The 27,888-nt window shown below is 36.9% G+C and overlaps 1 protein-coding gene across 2 annotated transcripts in view; it reads left to right on the top strand.

Moving 5' to 3' along the window:
- Positions 1-27,888, top strand: part of ERC1 (ELKS/RAB6-interacting/CAST family member 1) — a 310,978-nt gene that overhangs the window by 163,240 nt on the left and 119,850 nt on the right. For both annotated transcript variants that reach the window (XM_009332891.1, XM_009332890.1), the window contains 2 exons: positions 3,036-3,171; positions 22,449-22,580. In XM_009332891.1, coding sequence (XP_009331166.1) covers positions 3,036-3,171; positions 22,449-22,580 — 268 coding nt within the window. The remainder of the gene's footprint in view (positions 1-3,035; positions 3,172-22,448; positions 22,581-27,888) is intronic.

The following is a 27,888-nucleotide window of genomic DNA, read 5'->3' as shown; positions in this document are numbered from 1 at the left end:
ACTTTTAGTAATATTTAATGTTCTGTATCTCTCAGAAATTCATGTGCTCTTTATTTTATGAGAATTCCATGTGCACATTGCAAATTGGTGTTTACTCAGTTGCTGTACATGCTAACACTAATGCTTTCTAGAAAACACTCATAAATCTCTAAGCTGTTGCCATCATTGTAATTAATTCATTCTCTTTTTGCTATCTTTAATCTTGTGCAGTTTTTTCAGTTTTAATAAAAATATTCTTATAGATGAAGGATTTCTTTAAAACCTTACTATCCCTTTGACAAGGTTATGTGCTATATATATGTCTAATTGTATTCAAGAGTTAGAAGAACATTAAGTTTACAAAATGAACAATCATCGGTACTATTTCAGTGTTCATAATAGCAACAGAACTGTCTTATGGAGCAGTGATTTAGGTGATTCCTATTAAGCTTTTGAGGTCTATTGATATTAAAAATGTGTGTGTGTTTTTAAATATTTTTTGAATATTGTTTATGTATATAAAAACATGATTCTCTGACTTGGGCTTTGAAGGCTGAAAGTTATCTGACGGAAGAAAGAGGATTCTTTACAGAATCACAGTATGGATTCTTTACAGTTTCACAGAACTTTCATGGTGCAAATGTTAAAGGGCTCTGGGCTTGTATATGCTAAACCTTTTACATGATTATCTGCATGAAGTACTGTAAAAATGAGAATTATCATTTGGTACCATGGGCATTGAGAAGAGATGTATTTTCATGCATCAAATGGCTGCAAGCCTTTTATATTTAGAGATTTCAAGTTTCACGTGACCTTCTCAGTTTATATAGTTAAACAGCTGGGGAAATTTTAGGCAATGCTGTAGATACCTGTATCATTTGAAAGGTTTATTGCCCAACTTTTGTTGCTTTTTGACATCAGAGGTAGAGTGATAGTTGTATCCTGCACATGAATTCAAGTTTCCAAACAGTATGACAGTTATGAGGATTGATCTGAGTATTACAAGCACTAGGTAATTTCAAGACTTCCATCTTTTAACCCACTTTAGGAAAGCTTGAGTTTGTCTCAGGATATCTACCTAATACATTAGAAAGACATGAATTTTGGTTCAGACATAAGGTGGATGTCAATAGTATATATCCTTATAATTACTCCTTTCTTTGAAATATGCATTTTGTTTGAAGACGTTTTGGACCATGTGGGAGATGATCTACTTCAGACATATTTTGATGAGGGTTGTTGCTTTATTAATATTGTTGTCTCTTATCTAACCAGTAGGTTACAGTAACACAGACCAGTTTCCCAACAGGTGAATCTAGGTTTGCAAGTTTATAAAAAATAATTAATTCCCCTAATTTTGATTTAGAAGTTGAATAAGAATTCTCATATGGAATTGAATGTGTTGGGCTTGCATATTTTAATTTTCTGCATTAACTTAGCTGTACTTTCTATGTTTGTTTTACTGGACAGATAGAACAGTGTATTGTACAAGCTGAGTTGGTGCCAACATAATATTTCCAATAAGTTGTTTAATCACTGAAGAAGTCTGCTTTCAAACTGGGCAGTGCGCCCATTGCCAGTGTGCAGCACTGGGTTAGAACAACTTAACAATTATATTGGTTGTGTTTAAAAAGCATCCTGACTCAAATCAGCTGTAACTGTTGGACAAGGCAGTTAAGTATGCCAATAATTTTTTAACATCATCAGAAAAGGACTTTCTTTTTTTCCCTTGGTCTTTGGAGGCCATCAGCACTTTTTCACACTAATAGAAGTTTGTTTAGCACCAAGGAAAATTTGCTGTCTTTGCAATTTTCCCAGCTCCAGTTGGCTTACATTGCAAAAAGCAGAGCTCAGTGTTGAACCTATGTTTTTTTGGAAGAACTCAAAGCATTGACTAGTCATATGCCACGTAATTTGAACACACATATCACAAAGAAATATGTTCTTGATCATACATTTGTTATGAGTTCTGAAGAAAATATTAAAGCAATCAGAGTTGTTTGTGATCTGTTCTAAAAGTATTTCTGAAATACAGAAGAAACATTCTTCCCTCTCTGTGTGGATAACATACCAGATAGGAAACTAGTATATCATTCTGCTTTCTAAACAGTAAATTAGAGAGCCGTCTCTACTACTTGCATGATGTTTTGGGGAAATCTTGCAACTGAAGAATCTGTCTTTTATTCCAAAATCCAAACTCCAGATATAATTATGGAGAAAAGGGCTGAGGAAGCAAAGCTAGCCTGTTTTGTTTTGTTTGGACTAAAAGTTTAGACTTAAGTTCTCTGTGGTCTGGAGGCTGAGATTAAAGGGTCTGTAATTAGATTCAATACTCCATGTGTCTTAATGCCCAGAAAGGCCAAACCCTGTCTGCAGGCAATGGTAGTTGCCAGGTTCATCAAAAATAATTCATAGATGCAAGTGAAAAGGAAATTATGCACGCTTTCTGAAATAGTTTGTTCTTACTTGCTCTGTCTTGTTTCTGTAAAAAGAAAGGATAGGAAATCCCTCAAAATATCTAGTAAACAAGTAGAACTTGAGGCTGAAAAGAAATAGTTTTACTTCTGGAAACAGATTGCCTAGAGCTTGTAGGTAGTCCTCTATATTCAAGTCATGTTTCATTAGTTTTTCCTTTTAATCCTCCTATTTTCCTTACATTAGATATAATGGTACCCAAAGCAAAATAGGCTATTAAATGTCTGCATTTTTTATATGTACATGTGTGTATGAACAGTGAAAAGATTTCTACATAGCACATACCACATAGTCACAAGAGGGCAGGTGCATCTTTTGATTAGTAGTTTATACCAAATAATAATTAAGGTTTTTCTTTCAGAAATTTCCACATTTAGGTTAACGGTAATGAGCAAAATGAAGGATTCTTTTCGCTGAATTAGCAGCTGAGGGTAACACTTGAGGATGAGTTCGGTGTTGATGACCTTCTGCAAACAAAGTGATGGAAGAGGGTTCCACTCTTCCCCAGTCCAGCTGCCCAGCGCTGGAGCTGATGGGAAGCGTGCTCTGGACCACGCTCTGAGTGCTCTTCTCTTTTACAGGCAAGTTAAAGATCAAAATAAGAAAGTAGCAAATCTGAAGCACAAAGAGCAAGTGGAGAAAAAGAAGAGTGCACAGATGCTGGAGGAGGCCAGGAGACGAGAGGATAATCTTAATGACAGCTCCCAACAGCTTCAGGTAACATGGGAATTGAATTAAAGCAATGTGGCCAATCAGCCAGGCTTAGCTACCTCGCTCTCCGCTGTACCCCCCGATCCATTTTCATAGCTGTTACCTAAGAAATTTGTTACTGATTGTTTAAAAGGACACATCTATCCCAGAGCACTTCAAAGCAAGCAGCCTCTCTCAGTTGATTTTGTAGCTTACCCCATTTTCATAAAAGGGAAAAATAGTTTTAACTGTCAACTCAGTTATGAAGTGCATCATTGAAATAATTTTGCATTTCAGCGTTGAGATTGGTGGGGCACTTCTTTCTTCGCTGCTCTTCTAACAGTCTTTTTCTTTAGCTGTTTTGTGTATTTTCCCAGCTGACTTTACCTTATATTGGTGCCTTTTCTTCAGTAAATGAAAGATAACCAAGTAAGTATTCTTATGGTAAATTGCAATTATTGTGAGGTAACTGGAGGACTGTGTTTTCTGTGTTTACTCATCCTTGTTTGACAGTGAAATCCTACTCCATGAATTCTTGGTATGCTTACTAGTCAGTTTGCTTTATTTCTGAAATGATAACATGCTGCTGCCCTGCAGAATTATCTAGTTACCTCAAATCTACCTAGGCACATGAAAGTCACCAGTATGAAAGCAAGTCAAATATTTCTCACTGTGCTATATGTTGGTATTAGCTGTAGATGGTTTATCAGACGGTAAGTTTTCAAGTGCTGTCATAAAAATGTTAAACTATTGCCATGAAATAAAGCCAAGGCACCATGATGCTAAGTGAGGAGATAATAGGTATTTTGCCTGTGATTTCTTTAATTTACAAAAATAACTTTCCTTTTGGTGAGTGAAAATAAACATGGAAACAGTAATCTACCCTTGAGAGCTTTCAAAATTATTTTTTAAATCTTTAGAGAGCAAGCCTTCTCATAGGTGTTGTCCTTTGTTATCCTAGGTTAAATCCTGTTTCTTGTAACCAGCTACGTATCTTAATACATCTACAATGAAGACAGAATAAATCCTAATAGTTCACTAGCAAAGATAAATCTCCTCCTTAATTTAAACAGATACTCCTTTACTCTTTTCTGTGGAATTCTAGGGGGATGGTTTAACTCTTTAAGAACTTTTGAAAGAACCACAGAAACATGTGTCTGTGGAATGCTCTCAGATGCACCATTTTGTGGTTTTCCCCATCAATTCCAGTCCTGTATGTGCAGGGTACTGAAATAGTTAAGTTCCAAGTGTATGAAAATTATTTCATAACTGCAGACTTTTATAAAAGGCTGGGATGTGGGATTTCTACATCTGCTAATGGGTTTTGTGGCTGTGATGCTATGGCAATCCACAAGGCCCTCGTTATGTGGCAGCTTAAGTTTAAATAACACAATCCTCCTTGTATTAGTGAAATGTCTTTAAAAATTCCTAAAACTAATACAATATTTGGTTAGATTTGTAATCTGCATTTGAGTAAATCTGTGTTTTAAGTTTGAAAAGATAAGTAATACTTGACATTTGCCTTGCAATTATGTGCGTGGTGTGTTTATCAAATGATACCATTCCAGATCATCTTTTTTGTTTTGATGTAGCACTTTCAGATTTTAAAAGGTGTGGCTTTCTTTTCTGGCTTTTTTCCCCACAATTATTCTTTCCCTTTTCGTTTTTCTTTCTTTTACACAAATGGAATGCATTGGAAAAAGCCTGAAATTTGTTTTTTCTCAGCTCCTATTTGCATACTAAAAATGCCCTTTTTTTTTTTTGAAACAGTAAGTTATGTAATGTGTTTGTGCAACTACAAATAGCAATGGACAGACAGTAATATTCTGGTTACTGATCATTTAAGTCCTGTTAAAACTATTTAACACCAGTTTCTGATACTACATAAATTAGGTGGCAAAAAATGGTGCTGCTTTTTATCAGAGTTGTTTAAGAATGTATAGCTGTCCTTGCAAGGTACTATCCAATTTTTTACTTACAAAGTGCTCTAGCAGTAAAGAGATCATAAATATAAAACTATGCATAGCATAGTTAACATAATTTTACTCTAAATATTTCCTCTTTTAATTTCAAAGTAAGCAACTTATTTCTAGGAACAAGAAGCAAGTAACCAATTGTCTCTTTTGAGGAAGCCAAGTCGTTTAATATTTTTCTCTTTTTCTCCAGTGTTACTTTGTTGTAGGTTGGTGGCCTAATAGGGAAGCTAAAATTGGGAACAAAGGTGTCAAAGTGTATAATTTTATGATCTTTACATTTTTACATTCAGGTTTTCCAATTAGAGATGTCTATACAGCAGTACATACTTTTTCCCACTTTGCTTATGTTGTGTTTTATTTTGCACTGGTGTCAGTTGCTTTCTATATAGTTATATGCGAGTATTTCTGGGATTAAAAATAGACATTATTAAATGCATATAAGAATTTAACATTGAAGTGGGATGTGATAGTCAGCAATGAAATGTGTAAGTTATCATAGTATTAATAATACTTGATTTTTCCCTAGTGCCTTTCCTGCTTTTGTGAACCTAATTGTCCTGTTTGGGTGGGCTCAATTTTAGAGAGTCTTTCCCCATATTCAACACAAGGCTGAAGGGAATGCTTTCATTCACAGATGAAAAAGGTCTGTATGCTCTAATGAAAATATCAGGCTAAGGTAAAATATGGAGTGTTTAATGACAAGTGACAGGTTCAATAAAAACTCCTTCCTTTAGAAGAGCCCTCTGCTTGTAGACTCCCTCTCTCAAGGACTGCAACGTTTTGGTTTCCTGGAAGTAAAATTTACCTAGGACCACATTTCAATTTGTTAGTTATGGAGACCTGTCTTCTCCATAGACTCTAAGGGGCACTGCCTTCTAATCGATTAAAAAAAGAAATTAAACCTGAGAGGAACGTAGATTTTTTTTTTTTTTTATGCAACCATTGTTGGCTTTGGGGTCAGGACACACAAGCACCAATTTCAGATAATTTTGGTCTTGGTGGTTTTGGCTGGAATTAATAATAAGACATTATGAAATGCTTAAAAATATATGATCTGCATGTTCTTTGGTTGACCGTCTGCAATCCAGTCAAATAAACACGCTCCCAAGCACATACTCCACTCCTCCTCTCTCTGTCCCTAACAGGCATGTGGTTTCTTTCTTCCTGAGTCCAGTAACAAAATGTTCGTTTATTCAGAGAGCTCTGATGATGGAAATTTGGTATTTTGGGGAGTGGGGGAAGAACGAAAACCATAATGTCTCAATTCTAGTGAGATGGATAAATGGCTTTCCAAATTTGTCTTTTCCTCCTGGGTTCCCTTAAACCACAACTCTCCAGAGATCTGAGAGGTTAACGAGTGTCTGGTCTATAAGCAGGATAAAAAAAACAAGCTGTTGGGCTGGAGTAGAAAATCTTTGCTTCAAGTAACTAAAGCTTGGCTATTGTGAAAAGGAATTGATATGCTGTCTTGTACTAGAAAGGTAACATTTACTGAAATTTCATTATATTTGAATGGGTACCTGGAACTGGCATCTGCATGGTAGTATGCATGTTTTCTTGTTCTATCACTCCAGCGTCTTCCAGAGTTTTTAGGAGGAATTTTCAGGATATCTTGTGGCATGGAGTTGTGTACTATTGATCTGTATTGCAGCAGCTATCCATCCGTCTCTAATTGCTGCTGACAAACTGTATGTCCAGAAGCTATGTAAAATATATTTCAATGCTTTAATGAACAACTGTAACACCAAGTAAATTTATTAATTTTTTCTTCTTTTTCCACACCCAAGTTTAGATAATTTAATGTGTAATTCCTAATCCATGAATTATATACTCAAGTATATGTTGTTTGTTCCTTGTGGTTATATAATTCTTTTATCGTATTTTTGAGCATTAAATAGGAAAAATGTCCTTCTAGTGGAAAGAACTGAATTCTCAATCTAAACAAATGTGCAATTTTTTGTTCAGTAATGCTTTTACTGGGATCCAGACAAAGCTCAATGAAATGGATAGGTAGCCAGATACCTTCTCATCAAATGAACCTTCTAAGTTCATTGAATATCAGGAACTATTTGTTATGAGACACCACAGCATGTACACACAGTCAATATCAACATTCAAAAATCTGAAAACCCAGGTGAAGCCCAGTACATCTGGTCTTAAATTACTGAAGAATTTCCTCTTGACATGCTATGACTGGATCTTGAGGGTAGGGTGGCTGAAGTTTTTTCAGCTGATCTGTTGATGGTAATAACATGCCATGATGAAAGTGATGGTTTGTCATCTTTCGGCTGTTAGTAAAGAGAGATCATGCTTCCCTAATTAATCTATGAACTTGCTTTTGGGCAGTGTGTATAAAGCTTCTGAAGAAACGGTTAGATTTAAAGAAAAGCTTTCCAAACTTAAAGTTCAAAACTTCCTCCATAACTTTCTAGGCATCGTCAGCTTTGAAGCAAATTGGTTATGCTAGTTAAACGGTGTTACATGTTTTCCTGGGATAAGTGAATTTCAAGTGCTGAGTTCCTGGCTAATTTCTCTACCATATAGACCACTGCCATATCAGATTCCAGCCTTGCCTGCCAGCTGAGTGGAGTGCACTTTCTTTATCCCTTGGTTAGCACAGCTCAACATGTTAAGGTCCGTGAAACTGTCAGCTACTCCATTTCAGCCTGGTAGAAATCTATTCTTTAATGCCATCTTGCATCTGCAGGATTTATTCCAGAGAACAGTTTGTCATATCAGACCTGTATTTTCTCATTGAGCTCAGATCCGTCTTTGGGAATTACTCAGATCAAAACGTTCTTTTTCTCTCCCTTCCTCTCCCTGTACTTTTTCGAAATTAATTACATCAGGGAGAAGTTTTGGCCTCCCTGTCCTTGGACAATTCTCTGTGCTGCCCAGCCTAGTAGGTGTTATTGTTCCTTGGGCCTGACTAGATGCCATTAGCACCTACGCAGGTGGCTATAATTTCACTAAATGGTATATTCAGTTGTAGGTCATCCTCCCTCTGTCCTCTAGGACAGAACTCATGACATAAAGTGCTGAAAGGATATGAAATCACTTTGCAATTCAGTTTTTAAGAAATCTGTCAGCATTTTTTGAAGAGGTAACTTTTTTGTGTCAGTCACCAGGTCATTCCTAGCTCACCATAAAGGATGAAACTTAACCTTGTTACACGTTCTTGATAATTAAGCGAAAATATGATTCTGAGTTCACAGATGATGTGAATCAGAATTGTACTGTCTGTCTCTCAGTATTATGTAGGACTTTTGTTCATGCAAATGCAGCAGGTATGAACAAATACAAGCTCTAAAGAACAGAACAATCATGCCTCTTAAAAATCTAAATGGAATAAATGTATGAAAATTATTCCTCCTTTTTCATTTGGGCTAGATGCAGTGGTAGCCAGTAGGTAGTTTGGGGATCAAATGACCCTCCCTCTCCCTCTTTCTCCGAGAGATCTGTGACAGCTGGCTATGCATTAGAAAACAAGATATACATATGCAGTAGAGACTTTAATATGCATCATGATTTGTTAGTAATGTAACATTCCAGTAACAATTTAAATTTCCATCAGCTTTTACAATATGTTACAGAAAATACAACAAAAGTTGTGTTCTGTACTTACTTGAAGGGTTGTGATTTTCAGCACAGTATGTGCAGTTACTGTAGACACAAGCAAATATTTAACCCTGGCAGATGCCTGGAATAAAACTAGCTCTTACTCTTATCATGTCATAACTCTCCCTGTCAAGAGAGCTTTTCCTAACTTTCCTGGATGTCTGGGAGAAGTTCCAAAAATGATGACCTTTTAGCTAGGCTTTTTGTGACTTATAGTGAGGGGAAGTTTCTTGGGGTGGGGGGGGTGGGGGGCTGGATTACTTTGAATTTTAGCCTTTTTTGAGGGAATTAAAAATTCATAGTTAAGCATTCCTGGCTATGTCATCTTATATGAAGTAGATAGTGTATGGATGATGAATAGACAGCCTGGCTACATACTTGGTTATATCTCTGTGAAGTAATATAGTAGTTATGGACAATACTCAGGTATGGTGGTATTCTTCATTTGCAATGCTCTCTAATGGAAAAAAGACTTAGGAATTTTCACAATGTTGATACCATAATTTTTATCATTTAACGTCACAGAAACAGGACTAGAAAGAAAGGCTAGTTCATTGAATAGTGCAGAAATACTGCACGGTACCAAAAATTAGTGCATAGTATGAAATAGTGATATGAAATTACGTGTTCATGTAAAAATTACACTGTTGGATTTCCATCTCAGCAAGACAGTAATGCACACAAAAATTAGCTTCTAGCTAAAAGATAAGGTTTCTTCCATTTTCTCTGTTGAAGTCATAAAGTGCAACTTTATTTCGAGGGAGATCATGAAGGCTTGCTAACAGCTTGCCAGAAAATAAACAGGAGAAGGTAGGAAAATTATCGTGATAATCAAAAAGGAATGAAGTTAAGTCCTGCAGCATCTGCTCAGATGAGGTCCTGTTCTTAGGAATATTAGTCCTTTTCATCTCTTATCCTTTTGGATCTGATGGTCTTAGCGAGACAGTAAAATCTCCATTTACTAAAAGGAAGCTCATCAAGACAAACTTTCGTACACGTTAAGCCTTAAGAGTATTTACCTGGGTCTGTTTCTAATACCAGTTTTCCATACAGAAATCTGATATCCGTATTTCTCCAAACAGCTGCATACAGACAGAGTATATAGTAGTATGGGTGACCATTAAAAAAAGTGTAAGTTTACCTCTCCCATTTCTTAATTGTCTTGAAATAGTGAGATTTTGGTGTATTACTATTCTTACAATGTAAGCTGTGAGCCATGAGCGAATTGCGGGGACAGCCCTGCCTCCAGTTTTAGTAAAGGCATTTTTTCTGATGAATGTTTACAAGGTCTAAGTAACTTTGTTGTTGCACATGTGTGCAGTGTTGCATGTTGAAGCAACAACAAAAATACTTTTGAACATGGAAATTACTTGCCTCAGAAACGGATTTCTCTGTTGCTTTATGAATTGTTCAGTTGTGTTATTAGAGAAGGGAGATGCATGTTCTTCTTCCACCTGAAATTTAACATACATTTCTGAATATCGGAATAAATATATGACTTTGTTCTTAGGTTTGATATGGCAGTTCTTATAGAGACAGAATCTGTCATTTCTACATAATCGATGTTTATGACATTAAATATATTGTTAAGGAATTACCATCTTCTGTGTTTGACTAGAAGAGAGCACTCCTTACAGAATACATGTTACCGTAACATTTACAGAAACTAAGCTTGAAAAGAGTTGACATTTGGAACGGATAAGCATATCCCTGGATAGACACTTAGCCATCTGCTCTATTTGCTTTCACTTTACGGTTTAGTTTACCATACATTTATTATGTTCAGGTTAGATGTATTCACTGCCTTGACATCTTTAAAAAAGATGAACCATTTGACTCTGTCTTCTTATGTAATGTAAAAATGCTCTGCAGTTTTGAACAGACAGCTGGAAAAATTTCATGAAAGTCACTATTTACAACTAGCAATTATCCCAGTGTTTCTTTAACTGCAAACTGAGATTTGTAGTGAGAGAAAGCCATTATATGGCTTGAGAGTTTTTAATAGAGGAAAGAGGACTCCCTGCATCCTAACGTTCCCCTGTGATCCATCAGGAATATTATTCTCCAGACACACTTTCACCCAGAAACATTAGGTGTCAGGGGAAGATGAAACCTGCTATTTGTAGTCTCTTGCCTGTTTGGCAAAGAGCAGGGTTGGTACCCTTTATGATATGCCAGAAACTAAGTACAGTGAAGACTGGACAGCTGAATGTGTGCCAACAACCTTAACCACTAGATGTTTTTTGCATGGATTTTTTTTTCCAAGATTAGTATCTGAGTTCAAACTCCTTTCCTAAAAACTGTCAGAGAGATTAATGTAACTGTTGACAACATGGTGTGGTTCCTGTGAGGAGGTCTCTCCTGAGAGTAGAAAACACTGAGGGCCAGATTTAAGCAAAACAATAGGAGTACATTCAAGGGAAAGAACAGCTCTCTTTTCATTCTGGTGTCTTATTTCATGAGCCTGAGAAATGGCAATAAATTTGCATTTTTTCCCTCTTCTGATTTTTTTTTTTCTCTCTCACAAGCTTTTTTTTTACTTGCTGTGTTGAAAATGGTTTCTAACTCATCTCTCCCCAAGAATAAAAATGCCCAATTGCTGCGGCTCATTTCATAGTCTCATTGTTTAATAAAATTGCTGTTCTGCCTTATTCTTGTTTTGCCCAATAGAAAAGGAACAGGGATAGCGCGATGATGGGCACCTAAAGACAGACAGAATTCAGAATTTATTTAAAAAAAAAATACACTGGGAATTTTTTTTAGTTCTATACCTGTGGCAACAAATGCTTCAGCATTTCCTTTAAAAAATTTCCTCTAATTAATTTCAAGCAGTAATAAACCTAATTCACTTCACTCTGATTCAGTATTATTCCTTAATCTTGCTTACTAAGATGCCCAAATTCCTGTCACCCTTAAACTACTCCCTCCCCGCCTCCTATTTTTTTTTTAACTAGCACTTTTCCTATTAAATTTTCCTCTTTGGCTAGAATTTACACACTCTTAGGATATATCAGAACAACTACTCTTACTATGATGTGCAAATATTACCTGGGATTGAGGCTTAGGCTGCAGATTGTGTATTCATAACTGACAGAAGGTTGTAAAGTACTAGAAGCCAGCACCAGTCCTTTCAGCTGTTGAATTTTGTTTGAGGTACACTCAGATCTGAATGCAGGTGGTGGAGAAAAACTAACTATATTGGTATCACTTAGTCTTTTACTGAGGATTAAAGGAGGATGATCTCCTTAACATTCTAGAAAATGTCTACAGTCAGTTAAAATTCATCAACAAATTCAGTTTAGGACATTGTGTTGTTTTTGTTGCTGGTGTTTGAATTCTACCTAAGTGTTCATATCTTTGAGGTCAGATGGTTTTCCAAAGCAGGGTGTGAAAAGCAAGGGAATAAAAGCTAAAGGAATTCAGTGTCCCAACGACAGTTATCCATGCCCTTCTAGGGCACAGCTTTCTTCTCCGTGCCAGTCACCATCCATGTACTTTTCTCTTCCTCCTTTTGCAGAACCATTGAGTATTCTTAAACTGTAAATGTTTTTTGCGTTATAAGTGCATATGTCTTTATGTCCCAGCTCTATGGAACAATTATTGTTTTATGCTGAGGTAATGTATCTGGTTAAAAATGGCAAACGTAATATTTTCCTTAAGTGAGGCTAAATTTCTCTAAATTTCTGAATTAGATTTATTGATTTATTCAGGATATTTAAATGAAGGATAACCTATATAGCTCCACAAGTATCTCATAACTCTGACTCATGGATAAAATAGCAGATGAAATTCAGTACGAGTACATATTAATATATGTCAGGAGAAACAATCTTAAATATATGTACACAATGATGGGTTCTGATCTAGCTATATTACCATATGACAACAATCTTGGAATTAGAATAAATATTTTCGTGAAAATATTATTGGTTAGCAGAACTATTAAAGAAAACAATGTTGAGAACTATTAAACAACAAAACAGAAAATACTACTATGCCACCGTATACATCAGCAGTGCATTCACCTCTTGAATAATGTGCAATGATGTGGGCCACCCACCACAGAAAGGATATGGCAAAAGTAGAAAAGGTAAAGAAAAGGAAGAAAATAGTAAACCCAAGGACAAGCTTCTGTTCGAACAGATATTAAATAAATTTAAACACTTGAACGTGGAAAAGAAATGAGTGAAGACAAGAGCCAGGGAGTACTTTTCCCAGCTTTGCAGGCTGAGAACAATAGATGATCATTTTGGAATATTTAGGGCTGAAGAAAAACAATAACTATTTTTCTCTTTCCTCTGAACTAGTTCAGGCTTTTATAGAAACAATCGGAATTTCATACAAAGACGTGAGAATCTCTCAGAATGTTAAGAGTTTCCACTTTCTCATCCTTTTGGTTTTTATGCCGGTGAAGTTAAATGGTAATTTTTATGCATGTTGTGATGCTATGTTGCCTGTTTAAATGCTACTATCAATATAACACTGAAAATACACCAACAAGAAGCTTTTCTTTTCAAATACTTCATTTCAGTATTTTTAAACTCGTTATTTTCTGATGATGTTAGTATCTAAATGTCCGATTTTTACTTTTTTTTCAGAATTCTGTTCCTATCAATTGTATCTAATAGGTTTTGTGTTCCATACAAGCATATGAATTGACTGCTGCTGCACACCTAAGGCATTCCGTTCTTCCTGAGTCTTTCTTGCTGAAATTTTTTAAAGCTTCTGTTATTGTATCCAAGACATAAGTATGTTTATTTCCTGTCTTCAAACGTATCGTTAGACTTGCAGATACAGTGGTAAAGTTGATCTGTGTGTTTACTGGTCAAGGTATTGAGAACAGAAACCAGTTTTTAATATTTTAAGCAAAACATTTCCCTAAATGAATATATGTGTATTTGGTTAGTAGCTGAATCCAGGTTGTACCAAGACAGATCTTTTCCTTGGAATTAACTTCACTTCATGCATCTGGCTTCCAGGGGGATTGTGGGTGGGTTGGGGTGTTCCCAGATGGTGTGAGAAACGTTGATAATTTAATTCTGATGTGAAATTGTTTTCATGATCACTAGTTTGAAGTTTGGGAGATAGGAGAACATCTGCATGGAGTGAAAGTAATAATGTTGGGGATTTTTTACATTAAGTAGTTAGTGGTTAGCAATAGCATGTCGCTAGACTGTTAGTCCTATCCTGGAACTGATAGCTGCTTTAAAGGAAGCAGTTCCTGGCACAAACACAATAGCTACTCTGCTATGATAAAAATCAAGAAAGAGGCATCAGCGACTAAAATGAATGTATAAGACTGGAGGTGATAGCAGGAATTCCCTTCAAAATTGGGAGAGTGGTAGAGATTCAATGGCATCAACTGCTAAGTAAACATTTCCTCAGTGGTGGTGTATCACTAGCAATTTTTGTCATATGTTCAGCTATGAAAGAGGGAGGGCAAGAGAAGTGAACTTTAATAGCTGGCTGTCCATGCATGCGGCTTCTGCTGCTCTTTTTTGCTGAATGATTGAAAATGGGCAAAGAAAGGTAGGTCTTACAACTACTGTCATATATTAGTACAATGATGATGACAGGACTGACATTGGCAAGGAGACTTCAGAGGAATAGGGCTGTATCGAGGGAATAACATATGGGTTTGAGCTCCGTATTAATAGTGCAGTTAGCAAAAAACAGTGGCAATTTTAACTGGAATCCCATATCAATTTAAGAGTCTTGAGTCATAGTATTGTTTTACGTGTGAAGAAGAAATCTTTTTACAGTAGCATTTCCCCAATTAGCCTCTCAAAAAACCAAACAGAAAAAAAACCCCAAACAAACAAAAAACCCCACAAAACCCCATAACAATTACAGATATCTATCGCTTTTGCTCACTTTAGAACATTTTCACGGCTGTATTGTCAGCTTTGGGTCTCATTCCAATAGTCTGTGCAGTGACCCGCTGTGGTTAGATAGAAGCGCAGTCCTTGTAGGTTTTAAAAAATACAAACGTGGTAATTTGCAACAGCTGAAGCAAAATGTTAAAGCTGTTGGCACCCTGCGTGGGCTGCTAAATGGTAAACCTGGTTGTTAGTATTGGCAAGGTACTTCAGTCTGTCTAGGTTATTGATAATGAAAAGTGCCTATACAAAACCAGCGTACCTAAGGGATTGCTGTGTTGGGAGCGCCAAGCTTAGAGTAACAGGAAAGACGTGTCAAAAGCACGGTAGCTGTCAGGAAGAGACGTTGCCACTTTCTCGTAGGAATAATCAGTTCTGCCTTTCCCTTTTAGGCCTGTGTAATACTGTCTATAACTGTTTGTCCTTTTCCTTTCTTCTCCTTCCTCTCCATTCTCCTTCAAGAAATGTATAAATAATCTAGGAATCGATGGAATTCCTCTTCAGTAGCAGAGGAGGATATTGGAATTACAGAGCTTCATGATAGACATAATTCAACTAGTATTGATTAGGATCCTTTCTTATTGTTACTGCAAGCTCGGTGTATTTCAGATTGCTCCTGATGCTGAACAAAACTGCTGTATATTTTGGAAACATTTTTTGAAAGTAACACACCTGAGTGGTAACACATAAAATATCTTGGAAGAAAAAATATGAATGGCTGGAGTTGTTCACACATTTTTGTAGACATACTGTATTATGTTCAGAAACATTATACAGTGTATACAGTTGTATATTTGTAGCAATTTTCAGGCAATAATAGCAATATGCACAAGTTTTGTTAAGGACTTTATATGTGTTCAAGAAATAGACAATGTGAAAAATTAAGCATTTCTCTTCACTAAGTTTTCACTAAGATTTTTTTCTCCCCTTTCACTTCCCTTCATTTAAATTAGAGCCATTTAGAGTAATAAATATATATATCTGAGTATTATCTGTTACGGTTTGCCTTTAGAGTTGATATATTTCTTTTCCAATTTTCATGGATTTATGGGGTTTTTTTCCATGTCAATATGTTTTAGGGATGCATGCATGCATGATTTGCCCTTAGGATTTTACATGTCAAATGAACATTATTTATGTCTTGATATACCTCAAAATTATTTCTTTTAGTGATCGCTATCATTCAGTGCTAATGTCATTGTATAGCATTGCCATTTCATCTGTATTTTTTTGCTGCTTCTTTGTGACCTGTAAGTTTAAGAACAGAAATGAGTTCGCATAACTTCTGATGGATGAATTAGTTCCGTATTTATTTTCTTAGCATGTAGAGAAGAGCATTTTTTATACACATGCTTACCACTTGAGTTAGCTTCTATATAAGTAATCTTGATACCAACATGTTTCCCATCATAAATTTGTCATGTTATTTTACAGATATGTTTTACTCTCTGGGTGGGATTTTTTTCTTTCTTCCTTAATGAAGTAGGTAGCCACGAGGACTTGGTGCAGGGTAGAGCAGCTGCCTGCCTGTTTTTTTTCTTTGTATTTTATTAACTTCTGTAGTTGAGCACTTCTTATGATTTTCTTTCAAGTGATTGTCCATACATATAACTTCTAAACTGTGCATCCTTCCCGTGTGCACAAGAGGAGATATTTTTGTCAGCAGCATCGTTTCTAGTTCACATCACTCTTGAGTGTTCTCCTACACTGCAGCAATGATACTCAAGGGACAGTGCTGTCCAAACACCACTCCATTTTCTACCTTTCTGTTTCAAAGAAAAAGTCACTGGCCATTTCTTATAAACTGTTGGCTTCCTTATGTTTTTTTTCACCGTGCTAATTTTAATGCACTGCTTCAATTATATTTATCATGCCTGGAAATAATTTTTATCCATTTTTTCTTTTTACTATAAATATATTTTTGTTCTTTCTGCAACTGATGATCCACAAGTGCACTCATATTTTGGATGTACGCGTCTTCTCTTTCTCCATTGTGGTACTCTTAGGAGAACATACTCATCGCCTTCTGCTGTCCCTTGTGTTTTCAATGTGGCATATGCAGTGCTGTGACCAGCTTTGTTGCACTTCCCTCTCAACCCCTGGTGGAATGAAATTCTTCTTCTGCAGTTTTCCTCCTTTTGTCTCCTGTAGTTATTTTTCTGCATTTATGCAACTTGTCAGGCTTGAATTCCAATCCATGCATCTTATTTGGCAGATACAATTTTCCAGATGTTGACATATGTTGTCTTAATGAGATAGTCGTCGTGCATCTCAGCTCTGATCTCTCCAAAGATGAGGAAACATTGGTCGAGGAGCTCCTGCTTGGCAGTTTCTGTCTCTTCAGCTCTCAGACTGTTCCTTTCATTCAGGAACTCATGATAATTACATAGGCTATTGCTGTACTCACGAAAAAGCCCTCTTCGGCTCACTCTGTGAGAAACAGGGACTTTATATAAACCTAATACGTGGATATACTCGGCTGCTGCCTAGACAGACAGAGGTTTCCCCATCACAGGTAACCCCCGATACTTCAGTTCTTTTACCAGCTGAGGGCATCAAGACAGCAGTATGCAACATTGATGATACTAGTATTAGCATTTGTAGTTATTCTGTAAACTCCGCTGTTTGTTCATGCCCAGCAATATATACAGTAGCAGCTGTTTACATGGTAGTTTGCCTCTCTGTTACTTTATTTTTTTTTTTTTCAGAATCTTTAGTATTGGACCTATGTTTATTTGTGGTTCAGGCTACATCTTGATACCAAGCTATACGCTACCTTAAAGGTATTTCCTTCTTCAGAAATTTATAGTCATCTTTAATTTCACTCTTCAAGACAGCATGCTCTTTTTTTTTCTAGCCAACTTCTTCAGCAAATGGTAATGAATACAGAGAGAGAAACAATCCATCATGGACATCTCCTGCTTTGGATCAGTTGCACAGGGACCCTGAACACTCTTTTTGAGCTAGATTATTGTAACTACCATTCGGGTTATGTACCATGGTGTTCTGGCCTTCAGCATTTGCCCAATGTGTATTCTTGAAAACCTATTAAGTCAAAGTACTGTCTCGTCAGAAATACCATCAAGAGGTATTTCTCCATTTATGAGTGACAATTTTGCATGCTTTTCTTGTTCAGAGACTTCTTGAAGTAGTTGATCAGCATGTGGAACCAAATGAAGGAGATCCACCATGCTCACCTAAGCTTTAAGGCCCTATGATTGTTTCTGAAATCAAATGAAACTGTAATACCACCTTTTGGTACCACCACATTGTATATTCCCTTCAAGCTTCAGGACCTTCTTAAAAAGGTCTGCAGGTTTTTACAAGTATTTTTCAGAGAGAAGCAGAGGTTAATTAACAAATTGATTTATTTTCATCAGTTGTCCTCTTCTGAAGAATAGCCTTCTGATTTTGGCATAGCATCTTTCCTTCTGGTTTCAGCAGTGCAGTAGTTTAACCAACACTGCAGAAACTCACCTTCCATAATTTAGTAAGAGTCTTTCGGCATCTTTTGGTAGGCTCCTGAGATGGCAAACGAGAAGTCCTCAGTAATGGGCTGACTAGAGTAGAACCAAATTTTCCTCTTCACATTTGGTACTGGTTATGGCTGAAGACAGGAAGCAAGGGAACTTTATGGAGGAAACATAGTAAGATTTCAATTTTTCATATTAAACAACCAGCATGCACTTCAGAGTTGCAATTACTCAGGCCCTCATATTTTTTAACTGTGAAAAATTCCTAACATTTGTAGATGGGCTGCCTCCAAATGTTGGTGAAGAATTTGTTGTATCAATAACTAAATGACAGTTTGTATCCAGGAGGAAGCTTTAAGTAGTACTTGAGGCAGCTGATGGTCCCAAGTTCCCAGGTTCCACTTATCTAGTAGAAGGTCAGTTCACAAAGGAGGATTTTTCCTTTTGGGGAGAGTTTTATTCAATCTAGAATGGACTGAGATCATTATCATTAGGTTCTTTATCTAGGTTATGGCTTCTTGAGCAAATACATGATAAGAAAAGAGCAATGGTTCACAGGAATAAGTGCTTGTAATGATGTAATGATTTCACTGTTTAAGAAATAATTGATTCCTAGTTCAAAACACTTTTAGTACTGTATTCTAACCCTTCTGGTCTATGAAAGCACACAGGCAAAATGTGCTGTTGCATTAATTACAGGGTTATATGAAAATGGTGTTTCACTACCTAGGTGATTGGCTAGTCCTAGAAATATTTTTAACAGTTAAAAGAAGTGTTTCCTTGCCTTCTCAAACTGTTAACTAATTTTTCCCAAGAGTTAACTAGAGAAATCCACCTTAATTCCAATTCAAAGAGTGAAATTAGGCCATAAAGACCTTTGTGAGTCTAGTTCAAGACACAGTTATGAAGAAGTTTGCCAGGATACCTCAGATTTAATTGAACCTAAATGCCTCAGTGAAAACTTATATCCTATTTCATGCGCTTTCATAAAACTTCATGGCAGATTATGCATCACATGAACGCAGGGTAGATTAAATTGATACATCCTTTTAACATGCATCACTTGGACATCCTACCACTTTGTTCCTGAAGTGAAAGAAAAAGCCCAGAAATGTGCGTCAGTCACACCTCCTTTTCCTTTCAGGCTTTCAGACACATGCATTGGAATGAGTTTTGCATATGAATCAGCTACAGGATCATAGTATGGGTAGCAAAAATTTTTATTGTGCCTGAACTCTTGGCACTGCCACAGTGTCAAATGGGTTTTTCATTTTCGTTGTGCTGCCACCAGTGAGCATAAAGGCAGAGCTATCTCCTCTATCCCAGTTTAATTCCATCTCTGCCATGGAATCTCATGCATATGGGACTCAGGAAGAGAGGGAGGGAGGGTCGTGGCGATATTTGGGTAGGTAATACATCTTGAAGAATCCAGTTACTGTACAGGTAAGTAATATTTTTTTTTTCTTTCTGAACAGTCATCTGTATAAGCTTCATGAAAGGAGACTGCCACTGTTTATCATTCTACAATTTTATCAAAATACAAGAAGATAAATTTGCCCTCAGTGTCACGTTCTAATGTATATATGAAGCAACTGGAGTTGCACTCTAGTCCTCTGCTTCAGAGGATCAGTCACTGCAGGAAAAAAGTTATAACTGTAGTTATAATTAACAGAAGTTTTTCTCCAGAGTTTAATGCTTATCACAATAAAGATAGAATACTTCATGTAACTAAAAAGAGGAAAGCAGCAGCAGCGCGGGTTGAAGGTCAGCATGAGCCTGTCATGTTTCTGAGTTTAGAGCCAAACAATTGGAAAAACACGATGGTATGTTAAAAGGCAAATGCTGGTTTGCTTTTATTTACCTTTTCTCTATTAGTATGTTTTGTTTGAAACAACAGCTTGTATTTTAAAAAATAATAATTCAAATGCTAATCAATTAGTCATGAATCAGAGCTAGAAACAAAATAATTTTTTAAAAGCGTCTTGAGACTATTCTGCACTAGTGGAGGTGCTATCTGGCTAAGCAACATTCTTACTGCAGGGGTTATTAGTGTTAGACTAAAGTTAAAAGATCATCATTTCTAGGCAGTTGGTTGTAAGCCAACACTGGATTTTTTTAACTTGCAACCCTCTAGCGTATATGTAAAAGTCTGTATATTATTTTAGGGAAAGTAATTATATATGACTGCAGACTTTTCAAGTGCAGGTAATGTGGCACTGTCTTGATCAGTTTTGGTGCCATAAATTACTCTTCCTCCTGTCCCTCAAGAATTCACCTGTCTGGATAGAGCACGGTACGGTGTCAAGGTTAATACAGTGTTGAATTCACCTCTAAAATGTTTGCCTGGGATGAAGGGTGGACATACCTTATGTGTTAGAATGTTTTATTCTGCATTCTTACTCTAAAGCAGTTTCTATTTTACGTGCAGCTGTTGAAATTAACGATTCCCAATTCTGTTGTTTGAAATGGAGAGCTATACTTCCACACTTCCTTGGCTGTCCATCAATAATGTATCAAGAAGTACAGTTGATATTTATTGTGTAATGCAGATAGGCAAGTAAATATTTTTCATGTCTGGCACGGTTAATATTCTGTGCTGAGTTTTTTGTAAACTTGTTATTCATCTTTTTGATGAGTCTTCGTTTAGGCTAATCATAACCATAAAGTAGTTTTGGAAGATGTCAGTGTTTCAGAAAGATTCAAAAAGTATGAAAACTTGTTCTGCAACTCCTATTTTTGAAACGAAGATCTCTCCATTTGTTTCTTTAGAAATCAGCAATTACTTGCCCTGTGAATCCACTTTGGAAAGTAACCATCAGCAGAAAACTCCTCTGCCTGCAAAGCCTAACAAATACTGTTGCCTGTGCTAGCGGTTGAATACTAGCCTTCCTCTACACAAGGGCAGTGGTGCCAGAGGTCTTGCACTGGTCTGATGCAAAGCTTTGCATCTCTGCTGGAGCACTCTCATTGAAAGTGGCAGTTTTGAGACTGCCAGAAATGGTGTTCATAAAACAAGTATCCTTGGTGATGTATCCCAAGTCCTAGAAAGCAGGAATTAAGGAATAAGTCAGGTTCATTCTTTAAACTCCAGTGACTAATTTTTGCATTATGAAGGTTGCAAGGTCAAATTTTTTTCCAAGTCAGTCATCTTTTTCCTTATTCTTTATACGGTGTGAAACACTTTCAGAGAAACAGTGGAAAATTTCAGTCCTAAATACAAAAGGACAGAAGACAGAGGGGTAAATCTGACAAAAAGCAAAATGCAAAAAACCAAAGGGAAACATTTTCGATTCTTCCGCTGCTGCTGAGACAGCTAAAAAGCCCATGTGGTAACTTAAATGTGCATTAATATCTCATCTGAACCCTATGATCTAAACCAATCTGCAAGACAAGAAATGCAGAAATCTTCCATCATGCTGCTCATTTCTGATGGATTTGTTAAGCAGCCATGGTCCAAGACGTTCATATATGCCTATCAGGACAGCCTGCTTTGCAGTCTTTTGTCCAAGCTGCTACAGCAGAAGCAGGAGATATACACTTATTTTCCTAGCAATATTAAAGTAAGGAGGGTCTCCTTTACAAATAACAATACCATTAATTTTGTATATCATTTTTCTAAGTTATACTGATGGTATAAACCAACAAAGCAGTGTATTTTCTGAGGAGCAGTACGGTTTTCTTCAGTGGCCTTTGAATATATGTGGGACATCTGAACTTGCAACTGTGAAGATGCTCTTAATCGAAGAATAAATTTTAAGGGAGTCTTGATACTTGAACGTCTGAGATTCAGACAGCCCAGATGAACCCTTCATAATTCCTAGGGAGTTTTTGATGGAAAACTTCCTTAAAGACTTAATCTGAACAATGGAAAACTCTGTTGGGTTAATGTTTGCTTTTCTCCCCCTTAACCTGGAAATGGCAAACTCCAAACTGCAGCACTATGTTTCCTTTCTTACCACGCCTGCCGGTGAATGTGTGAGCAAATGAGCAACGCTGAATGCCTGCTACTTTCCCAGCAATTCTGGCTTCTATGCTTCTTTGGAACTGCTTACTAATCTTTGTTTACCAACAACCCTCACTTCTCAATGCTGTATAATCTGACAAGACTGGTATATCCAACACGGAGGGCAAGCACTCTTGCTTTGAGGCCCTGCTTTGCTAGCTTTTTCCTTCTCTTTACTGTAGTCTTCCTCCTACTCTTACATCACTTCATCTTTCTTTCCTTTGTGTGAAGATAATTTGCCTGCAGTTGCGCCTTTGGGAGGGAGAAACACATTTTGGTTGGCGTAAAACTTGGTTGATAAAAAGGCTGTAGTTCCAAACAAGTTGTCTTCACCTAGTCTCCCATCATTTTCCAGGACAATCTACGTAAAAAGGATGATCGGATTGAAGAACTGGAAGAGGCACTCAGAGAAAGTGTTCAGATAACTGCAGAGCGGGAAATGGTGCTAGCACAAGAGGAGTCAGCCAGGATCAATGCTGAGAAACAGGTCTGCAATCTCATAAAGTCACTGGTAGTCCTCTTAGGAAACTAACCAGACAGTAAAGTACTATTTTCCCTACTTTACTGTGAAGCACAGCTGGTTTTGTTTGATGATCCTGTATCTCTGTTCTAACATTAGGTAACAGAACTCATAAAGTCTGCAAAGCCTTCGTGATAAGTTCTATTTCATAGGTAAGATTTTCTTGAAATTAAAAAGAAATATAAGGTATCCTGAGCTTCAAAATATTATTTTAAGTAGTAACTCTTCTGATCTGTCTTGCTTCTCAAAGCTGTCTTCCCATGTGTAAGCATACTTAGGTTCACTGTGTTGTTCATTGAGTGTATTTAAAGACGGTGATTTTTATTAGCATAGTTGTGTTTATGGACCACCGTCTCGTTGCACTTGCAAAACAACTGGATAAAGGGACAAATCCCTTGGCTTGAGCCAAGCATACACACATAAAATACACATTTATGTGTTGAAACCAGAAGTGTGAACTTTTATGCATTAATTGATTCTGTACCAGTGACGAGATACTCTGAAGAACTGTGTACGTGCCTGATTTCAACTCACATAAGTAATCATCAAGAAAACACACCATAAGTAGTGAATAAAATTCCATGAGATTTTGATAAAGTTTTTGAAGCCGAAGCTGAACCTGGCATTCTTACTGTGCTTTTTGTGAGCCTCTTAAGTGTTTTTCACTGTTCCTTACTTGACTGTAATTAGCAAACAGGAGCATTTGGTCAGTTGCATTGCGATGGCACGATCTCTTTCTCTTTGTTATTTAAATAAAAGAAGTTCTGGCTAACTGCAGTTTAAAATGTTTTAAGAGCTTTTTTCCAACATGTATTCTTATATCACATACTTTAACTAAAAAGAAGACATAAATATCTTGGTAATAATCCAAGTTTTTGGGAAGAAAGCAACTGTTTCTCTTTAGGGTAGAGTCAAGCTCAGCTGTTTGCTGATAGACATATTGAGGATAATTCTGGTTGCTGTACCCTAAGATCCTAGGCAATGTTATGGAGTTCACTTTCAAGAATGCCTTCTTTCCAAACTTCTTGTAGCCTTTAAAAAAATTGCATGAAATAGAAATGTTAACTAGGTAGTGAATACCACGCCAGAGATTAAATCTTCTTGAAAGGAAAATACATGTCTCACAAAGGAGCAGGTTCTATGCTGAGACACAAAAGTAAACAAAATAGTATGTGATTTGATGCCTAGGATGTCATAATGTTTTAATTTCTTTGTTACAAGACAAAGTGACTATTTTTGTATTCTTTGAGCACCTAGAAGCCTGTAGAACTCACCCTTTTGTGATGTCTGTGCTTGAAACGCAGAACAAGATGCATAAGGCTTAGTAAATTTTTTGAGGGGAGGTTTTGAAGAAGGTAAGAGTGTGTTAATTTTGTAGGGGTTAGAAGTATCTGAAGTTAGGGAAGTAGAGCACAAAGATGAATATTTACAAATTTTATACACACGTAATGTAGGCTTGTATTAGCGGATGATCACAGGTTATCTCAGTATTGAAAGTGAAAGGTGGGTGGAGTGCAGTTTGCAAAAGATGAGTAGCTTACGTTTGATTCATTAGCAAAGTGGCATGCTAGTAGCATTAACACGATCAAAGCTACAGACAAGGAGATTACTGCACAAATGGGCACAACCTGCACGAGAAAGATTTTTGCATAGATCCAGACACAGGAGAAATCCTACCAAAGAACTTCAGTTACATAGATGCAGCAGCAAAGTCTTATATTAGAGATACTCCATGAAAGAAATTCTGCAAGTTTTTAAAAATAACCTTTGAAAGGAGGTTTGAGTCAAAGGTACTATCAAGATTAACAAAAATATGAAAGTTCTGTCCTAGATGAAAAGAAATGAAGTAGTGAAGATTTCAGTAACAGGATGGAAAGGAGGACGCCTTTTTAGCCTATTGAGCATGAGCTCCTCATAGATGTCTGTCCACTGTGAGCTGTTAGCAGCAGGTTTATTCTGGAGAGGAGAAGAGATAAGTCTGGGTTAGTAAAATAGGGAACTGTTGTCATAGAAGTGAAGTTTTATGTATACACGAGGCATCCTAAAACAAGAATATGGAAAGAGAATAGTGCTTTGGGAATATGCACAAATTTCAAGTTTGGCAGTAAGGAGGCTTTTCAAAAGAATTCACCAGGAAAGCGTGATGAGAGGCACACAATGAGGTCAGATGGTCAGAGCTTGGTGAAAAAGGGAAATAGCTGGTGAATGGAGAGTTGGAATTGGGTGTACAATCTGAAAGATGAAGCAGGGCAGGGAAGTGTGCAGCCTGAGGGTCAATAAGCTGTAAGGATCAGTGAGAGAGATTGAGAGGATAGGAAGAGAGCCAAAAGGAGTAAGATTTGTGGGAAAAGATTGGTGGAATATGGTAGGCAACAGCATCATGAAAAAGAAATTAATTTGGATGTAGTAGCGTGTACAGAAGTGAGGAGAAAGAAGGGTGGATTGAAAGCAGCAGGATTGGAAGAGGGAAAAGTCAATGTCTATACCATCACTGATTGACAACAGTGTCTTACTCCAACAGAAGAACTAAACTGCTGGCTCTGACCAATTATAGTTTTTAAAATATGACCAACAAGACGGCAGGAAGGAAAAGTAGCTGGAGTGTCTTGTTCCAGTCAGCACTGGGAGAGCTGCTGTGCCCCATTTTGTCCAATAGGATTTTGTTTTGGTATCAATTAAATACAGTCAAGTGACAGAGTGATGTCAAGTAGCTGTTTTTTCCAAGGTGAGGAGGAGACTTTCCTTCAAATGTTTTTAATTTCATATTCCTTCAATTACTTTAAAAGAATGCCCTCTTTGTTTTATTATGTTCTGTGTTCTTTGTAGAATTGTGAACGACACCCTTAGATAGCTTTAGAGTTATAAAATGCAAGGCTCTGTTTTCTATATGATATTAATGGCAAATCCTTTGATTTTTACAAACAATAATAGGTTAGGATCATTCTTAGACCAATTATGAATGATATGTGTGATTTTAAAATGTTAATGTTAATGTCCAAACTGGTTATAATTTGCTTTTAATTGCATGCTTTTTTTTCCTCTCTTCTGTTTATCTTGTTTTCTACCATTCTGCCACTTCACTGCCTGTCTGAAGCTGTTTAATGCATCAATGCATGAGGTCAACCATTTTGGCTTTAAGTGGTTCAAGGTATGAGGACAACTGATGTGTGTGTACCTCTGCCCCAATATTTAGTGTTGTTTTCGTAGCTCTGTGTTGTGCAATCCTACCCTCCATCATCTCATGATGTATGGTTTCCTACTGTTTTACAGGCTTCAGATTTGAATTACAGTGTCCATGAAGCTACTCAGGATTTCATGGTTCTCAGATAACCATTTCAGATTAAAATCTTGCTCCCTTTAATACAGTGTTTGAAAATACCCTGGCAGTGTGTATTAACTGTGGCAGTGGGTTAACTGTGTTAATACGCAATCTATGTATGGTAAGATGTCTCCAGTTGACTAAAGGTTTCTGTTTATTTCAGGATCTTAGACTTGTTCTTTCTTTCATCTATCACAAAAATAAAATCAGGCATTTCCTGCTGGGAGCAATGCACCCATTGGATTGGGCATAGTTTTATTAACCTTGTTGTTCTGTATAACAGAAACCCTGCCATACAGAAAGCATGAGGGAGTCTTACACAGATATAAAGACTTGAAAGTTCTTCAAGTTCGTTCTTTCTAACATATTCACCTGGTTTTGTTGGTGCACCTGCTGAATCCTGTATGTAAATATTACTGTAAATTCCTTACAGCTGTGGGGTTATGTGCTACTGTGGCTGATGCCACGAGTTCAGCCCTCTAGGTTGAAGGTCAGAAGGTGGATGGAGACTTCTTAAGTACTCTCCGTAAGGGTGAAGGTAGGATTTCTCGGGTAAATGCTTCTATCATGAAGTTCTTTCTATTAGAGATGGCAAAAACAAATGTAGATCCAGGCACTCTTCCTGAATTAACCAAATCTGAGTTTACTTCAGTAAAGCTAGCGTTATATTCCTCAGGGGAAAAAAAAGAATTGTTTAAGTTTTTCCCTGCTCAAAAATACAGTGGTCGTTTTACTTCCCTAGGAAAAACTGCTGGAGATCTTCTCTGACAAAAGGCCGTCTTGCTCACAAACTTTCTTTCACTGTTCTAGTGCATCTTACCATCCCTTCTCCTGCAGCGGGAGGCAGGAGGTTATCTTATATATCAACTTAGTCATAATCAGCACCATACCCAGAACAATGCTGGAAATGTGTTTCGATCTTCCTGAAAGAATAAGGCCCTTTTTGTGGAACAAAGTGAAACAGAAGTTCAGATTCTGTGATTCAGTGTCAATCAATAATAAGTAGTGTCAGGTCCTTGGCTCAAGGAGCACAATGTAAGAATTACTTGCATTTTGAGCCTGGATTATTGGACGCCATAGTTCACAAATGTGTACTGACCTAAGATGCTTATGCCCTCCCTCTCGTCGCTCACTTTCATCCCCTTACTTCACTGCACAATCCTTCAGTTTTCCCAGTCTGGGTCCTTCTGGGGCCATGCTGTGAAATGCAGCAGTGACCTAACTGATGCTAAGAATTATCTTATTTTTTGAAGGAATTTTTTCATGTGAACCAATCTGCTGATCTGGTTCATGGATCCTCACACAGAACTTGAGGCACATCTGAGGAAGCATTAAACTGTGGGGGCAGGACTGAGAAGTGGAGGCAGCAATTGTTTAGTATTATTACTAAAAATATTTTTACCAGAAGCTGTTATTGTGGCCTTTACAATAGGCTACTATTTCTATGAGTGAGATGGTGCACTGCCTGCCTGCAACATATGTTTCTTTATCTTATTTCCTTCAAGTTTGAAAAGCAGTAGGTTTTAGAATTTTAAATAGTATTTCTGCTGATGATAGTGCAGCCCTGTTCTCTCATGAATATCAACTCCTGCTTAAATGCACTCCCTATATAGTATCAGCTAATATCTAACTCCTTGCCCTAAAATGTTACGGCAAATAAATGCATTAAATACTGGCCATTACCTGTTCTTTCCTTCCTTCCTTAAGTAGTTACTTAAACTGAAATTTCTGAGTTAGCAGTCTGATCCTGACACATTCTGTCAACTTTTTTGAAGTTATGGTTCTCAGTGGGAAATTTTAAATGAGGTTAAGTGTGTAGACCTATAAATAGCTATATCTATGTTCATACACTGTATCTTTTTATCCTACACAGGGCAGGTTTCTCTGCTTTGCCTTTTGAGAAAAAACAAAATACTGAATATTGTAATAGTAGTGTATTGTTTAAATGTATTTTCT

The sequence above is a fragment of the Pygoscelis adeliae genome, unplaced genomic scaffold (assembly GCF_000699105.1).
Source record: "Pygoscelis adeliae isolate BGI_AS28 unplaced genomic scaffold, ASM69910v1 Scaffold38, whole genome shotgun sequence".
Lineage (NCBI taxonomy): Eukaryota > Metazoa > Chordata > Aves > Sphenisciformes > Spheniscidae > Pygoscelis > Pygoscelis adeliae.
Note: the sequence above shows the minus strand (reverse complement) of the source record. Positions and strands in the feature narration are given on the sequence as shown.